This window comes from Schistocerca cancellata, unplaced genomic scaffold, assembly GCF_023864275.1.
Source record: "Schistocerca cancellata isolate TAMUIC-IGC-003103 unplaced genomic scaffold, iqSchCanc2.1 HiC_scaffold_842, whole genome shotgun sequence".
Taxonomy (NCBI): domain Eukaryota; kingdom Metazoa; phylum Arthropoda; class Insecta; order Orthoptera; family Acrididae; genus Schistocerca; species Schistocerca cancellata.
This window is the reverse complement of record NW_026046853.1, coordinates 912-6,627: the sequence shown is the minus strand read 5'-3', so window position 1 is coordinate 6,627 and position 5,716 is coordinate 912. Positions and strand designations below refer to the sequence as shown.

At 34.9% G+C, this 5,716-nt stretch overlaps 1 protein-coding gene across 1 annotated transcript; it reads right to left on the bottom strand.

The window, feature by feature from the left end:
• Positions 1-1,263: 1,263 nt before the first annotated feature.
• Positions 1,264-3,434, bottom strand: LOC126147080 (uncharacterized). Its single transcript, XM_049915666.1, has 2 exons — positions 2,416-3,434; positions 1,264-2,342 (listed from the first exon to the last, which is right to left on the bottom strand). Exons 1-2 carry the CDS (start codon positions 2,568-2,570, stop codon positions 2,183-2,185), a joined length of 315 nt encoding a protein of 104 aa, XP_049771623.1. The 5' UTR covers positions 2,571-3,434; the 3' UTR covers positions 1,264-2,182.
• Between the last annotated feature and the right edge of the window lie 2,282 nt (positions 3,435-5,716).

Sequence of the window (5,716 nt, the reverse complement as noted above, 5' to 3'; positions counted from 1 at the left end):
ATATTCTGCTTCAGCTGTTCACCTCTGTGACACTTCACCATGCTACATTTACCTTTTCATCATCCATGACAAGAGAAGTGCGCCAGGAACAGAACAGAACCTGTCATGCAGGGGAAGAGTTATTTCTTCTAAGGTGCACGTAGCAAACTGCCTTGTCCTGCAGAAAGTAGCCAGTATGTCATAACTAACTGAATAATGTGCAACTGGAGTAGGGCTAGGCATGAAACAAATACACTCAGTAAGGCAAATGATACTTAACTTCCTGGTGATAGTTGCAGTGAGACAGATGATATTAAATTCAAGCAACTGGCTTCTAAACTCAATGAATTATTCATAAGAGTGACTGAAAACAAAGGGACAAAAACTGACAGCTGCAAGACATATATTAGACAAGCACTATATACTCCATCACCAATGCCAGTTTTGCTGTCTTCTGCTGGACAGATCACAAAACTTACTAGAGCACAAAAACCAGTAATCTTCTGGCTATTGATGGTATTTCAACCAAAGCACAAAAATCTTGTCCACACTTGATAGCCATGTTCCAGTCTCTTTGTGGTTTGATTTGATTTGATTTGATATTTATTGATCCTAAAATTCCTGTTGTGTATTGCTACAAATGGATATTTGTACGTGAAGTGATAATCAGTCTTCTGATGTCATCTCATATATAATTCTTGTTGCTGTTTTGTGGTGCTAAAATAAATAATATCAACAGTCATGCAAAATTAACATGAATTCATTTGTAGTAATTTATTTTCTTCCCAGACCTCCTTCAAATATCACCTTCATTTTACCAGAATTCTGCTACAGGATATGAAAAAGACTGTCAGCCATAGTCTTTCAGGCAAAATGCTATTTGTAACATTTACTGGCAAGTTGATAAAAAGAAGCAGCATTTCCATGCTGAATTGTTCATTTTTGCTGTTTTTCACCTTTTAAAAAGAACTGTGCAACATGAATGACTCAAAAGTATTTCTAATTATGTCAGTCTTTTAAAACCTCATGCTGTCATTGTTCTGCTGAGGAACAGTTACATTGATAATGCCCATATGTACTTATTACTTGAAACAAAGTATGTATTAGTGCTAAGCTGAATCTTGTGCTGTCTTTGGTATGTAAAATTATTCAAGTGCTCCAAAATCACTACTCTATGGAAGAGTGAATACTTCTAGTAGTCTTCATTTACATAAATCTATTTAGCTGTTGAGCATTTTCTTTATTGTGTTACCAAAAATTTGCAACATGCAAAATACAATATAACATTTAATAATCATATAAACAGTCATTATATTTAAAATTTTACTTAAATATCAACAAATATACATACACTTCATTTTACATGTCTCAAAACTCAATGCAACATACATACATACATACATACATACATTTCATCTCATAAGTATCACAACTCAGTATTTTAATATCTAGTCACATAATATCCAGTCTCTGCAGTAATGGAGTGATGAGACTGCCTTTCTGGCAGTATATAGAAGCATTCAGATTGGAAGATTGGGATACCATTCAACATTATACGCTAGGTATTAAAATATTTTTCACCAAAAAGTCATATAACAAATCTCATTCAAACCGAAGATCTTCATTATAAACAACAACATTTGAACATTCATATGGCAGTGAACATATTTGGGTATTGATGCATTATAACTGAATACATTTGGATAGGTGTGAATAACCATGAATATTGCAGGTGTATGAGTCGACTCAAACTGATAGCTCAATGTTTCCTGTGTGTAAATTTCATAGGTATACCAGCAGACAATAAAAAATACAACAGACATTTGCTTATGGGTGAAGGACTAAAAGTTAAATGGAGTTGCCACATGAGGCACGATGATATCAATTTGGTGTGTCCTGAGTTTTTATTATTATTATTATAATTATTCACATCTCACAGTGTTCATTTTAGCCAAAACAGTCGCATGATCACCAATAGTTTGTGATAATTCACCAGGTGTTCACTTATATAAAATGAAAGACATATTTGTATTTCTGTTCAACTACTTTGAACTATCAGGGTTTTAGCACATACACACGCACTCAGTGTGATTATAAAAATTATGTATATGCCATGGAAGCCACTGCTTTTCAAAAGTTGCCTCGGCCGACAGACATGGACACATTTTGCAGAAGAGCAATGTGTGCAAGGCACAGTAAACAGCTAGACATCTATCTGGAAGGATGTTTCCCTACTAAGTCTGGTGCTTGCACCACTACGACCAGATTTTCTGCCCATCTTACTCATGTCACATTCCGCTTCACTCAACTCATGGGAATGAGAATCAGAAAATCTCGAAGGGGGATGTATCCGATCACTGAAACTGATATCAGTTCATGTTATTTGACATTGTTTAAGAAAGTGATGTGCTAAAAAAGTTGTCTGACCTCACATACCTGAATGTAGTTTCTTCTGTGTGGCTAGAATATCCACTACTGCTGCGAACTTGTCTTTTTCCAAGAACCTGGCCTTTACTTTTTGATTTTCGAGATGGAAATGGTTTTCTAGCTCCTGAGGGAGATGTCTCTGATGAGGAGCTTGATTCTTCCATTCCAGACTTCCCCACTTCTAAAATGCATCAAAAGGAGTTTGCAGCAATGTTTATTCATACTAAACATTGTAATGTGCATAGTCTTAAAATAACACGAATGTAATATTGTTGTAGGAGAACATGATTAATGAGATTTTCCCATGGAATTACTCAATATTATTCAAAGTGCTGATTTCAGATCTTAGAGAGTAATAAATGGATGGTACTTACCTTTAGTAGGCAAATCGTAAGTACTGCCAAGAGACACATTTAAAGGTAGAGAAAGCTTCTCGAACTGCTTTTCCCTTCAACAGAGAAGAAACAAGAATTGTTAGGTGAGATTGGAAAGGAGGAGAATGTCACTCAGAACCTATGTGGCACATTCCTGTTAGGTCCCTCTCAACCTGGATTCTGAGTCTCTTGCCCCTCATTTCCACCCTCCATCCTCCCTGAGGAAGGAAATAACAGTTCTGAAAGCTACATTTATTTCTCTCTACTTGTAAAAGTGTCTATCACCAGTATTTGGAATTTTGCCTTCTAAATTTAAGTACTGGCCAGGCACTGTGTTTCCTTGTAAATTTTACACTTTCCTTGAGTGAATTTTCTTTTTGATAGAGTGTTAATAAAAGACTAACTCACAAAGAACAGACTTTTTTTAATCCATTAAGAGATTAAACAAACCTGTATAAAGTGGAAATGTATTGTGTAATCAATATGCTATATGTGATACATTACTTATGTTGCAGAAATAATGTGAACACTTTGGGGGTGGAAAAAAAAAAAAAAGCAGACCAAAACATTTGAATCTTGCACATAACTGTGTGTTTACCATTCTAATATTACATATCTGTTTTTGATTTCCTACAGTCATAATGGCTATGACATTATTTACACAAAATAAACTAATTTGGTACTGTAACTTTCAAACAAGATATCAACCCTTCTGTCTGAAGAAGGAGCCACTTGCTTGGAAAGCTTACCAATCACAACAGTCTTTTATGTGTGTTCTGCCACCATTTGGTGAGTAGATTTTTAAACAAGATATAAAGTGTGTGCGTGTGTGTGTGGGAGAGAGAGAGAGAGAGAGAGAGAGAGAGAGAGAGAGAGAGAGAGAGAGAGAGAGAGTGAAAAAAAGAAAAAAAAAAGAAATATGTTCAATGTATTTGCCTTTAAATGAACTAGTAACAGCTTCATTCATCTGCACTAGTCAGTCTTGACTGTACATGTTAAATGGTGTAACTTAGATTACAAGGGATAGGTGAACACAGTAGGAGTTTACATGATTAGACAGTCTTATTTCACACTAAATCTGTTAAAAATTATAAAAGGAACAAGTAGGGCAATAATGGAAATTCCTGAAAGGAAAAATGTGTAAAATAAGGGTAAGGCAACCATTTACCTATAGAGGATTGATGTCTATTACACAGAAACACGTAACAGAAAACTGTTAACACTAGCTTTTGAGCTCTTGGTCTTTTTCTAGTAAAAATTAACACATTCACTCACACAAAGACCCAAACTTATAGATGTTTTGGTGTTTGTGTGGTTGTGTGTGTGAAGGTGTTGCTCTTACTAGACAAAGAGTAAGGGTTCAAAAACCATTTTCTATAAAATGTTTGTGTGTGCCACGCACCAGTCCTCTATAGTAAGCAGTTGCCTTTCCCTTATTTTATGTAAAAGAACAAATAGTAAGTATGTGATGAGGGTACCAGCACTGAACTTGGATTATTCAGTGGAAAATATATGCTGACAGGATGAACAGTATATATTATTACTACAGTGACTTTAATGGATCTTAAATTATTAATAGTTTTACCGTCTTTTGATCTGTACCAGTAGTTACTTTTCTCAAGGTGCCATGGTAATCTAGACACTTTATAGACAGACACAGGTGTGTAGGTCTGGTGTAAGTACACTATTATACAATGCTTAGCTAACAATACTTCCTTTGAGTGAAATAGGAACAATAAGTCAAATGAAATAAAATGTCTGATGAACTGCATCAGAAGTACTTTCAATTTTTTAAACGCGACCAACTATGATGTCCCTCTGACCGGCAAAAATGCAATGTCTTGGCTAAATTTGAATATAAACACAAGGTATGAAAACCTGATGTATCAAATATTCACTCACAATTGCCATTCAAGAAAAGAACTGATGACTCACAGAGAGAGAATTGTGTGAAATGTGTTTTATTCATCTCATGACGTACATTTGCAATCCATTTGGTTTGCATACAGTAGACATGTCAAACATTTATAATACAGCTACAATTAATTTTACACTAATAAATAATAGCACTACAATAAATAATAACACTATAAGGATATTTCTTGGAGTATGTAACACATTGTATCCAGCTCAATTTTCCAGTTTGTCCTGCATGAATTCGTCCACTGAGTAGTAACACTTCAGTGGTAGTACCTCATATAGCTTTCTTTTAAGTGTGACCTAAATTCATCTGTATCAACTTGTTCTTTTTTAATTTATTACAAATTTTCATTCCCATGTATTGAGGTCCCTGGGCATACAGTATGAGACAGTGGGTGGGGAGCATAAAATTTTCTTTGTTTCTAGTATCATGTGAATGGACAAAATAGCTTCCCTCAAATAATTCACGTGTGGTGTACAAAAATATAATAATCTCATATACTGTATGTATAAGGATGGCAGAGTTAATACTTTAGTTTCCTAAATAATGGTGAACATGGTTCTTTGTGATTTGCAGTGCACATATTTTGAATGATTTTTATTCTGTATTTTTAGTATCTGCACTATGTCTGTCAAGTTACTCCAAAAAACAATACCATGCCTAATAATTGATTCAAAGTACCTTGTATCTGCTACTTTTTGTGTGTCTATGTCAGTTGCCATTGATAATATTTGCACTGAAAATGCAAAGCTGCTCAGTCTGTTTGCTAGGTATTCAATGTGTGCGTGCCAGCTCAAATTTTTATCTACATTTAAACCTGAGAATTTGACTGAGTCAACTTCTTCTGTATCTTGGTTGTTGTGTACCTTAAACTGCTCACATTTTGACTGTTTGGTTTTGGACTGCATCATGCGAGTCTTAGATATGTTTAGATTCAACCTATTTAGCTGAAACCAAGTTTCTAAGGGAATGAGGGTACTGATCACAGATTTGGGAATTTTGTCTATGTCCTGAT

What these genes read in the sequence shown, in the direction of transcription:
- LOC126147080 (XM_049915666.1), bottom strand. Translation starts at nt 2,570, where the DNA reads ATGGAAGAATCAAGCTCCTCATCAGAGACATCTCCCTCAGGAGCTAGA. An exon ending in ACAGAAGAAACTACATTCAG is followed by an intron (nt 2,343 to 2,415) that starts GTATGTGAGGTC and finishes AACTGATATCAG; the next exon opens with TTTCAGTGATCGGATACATC.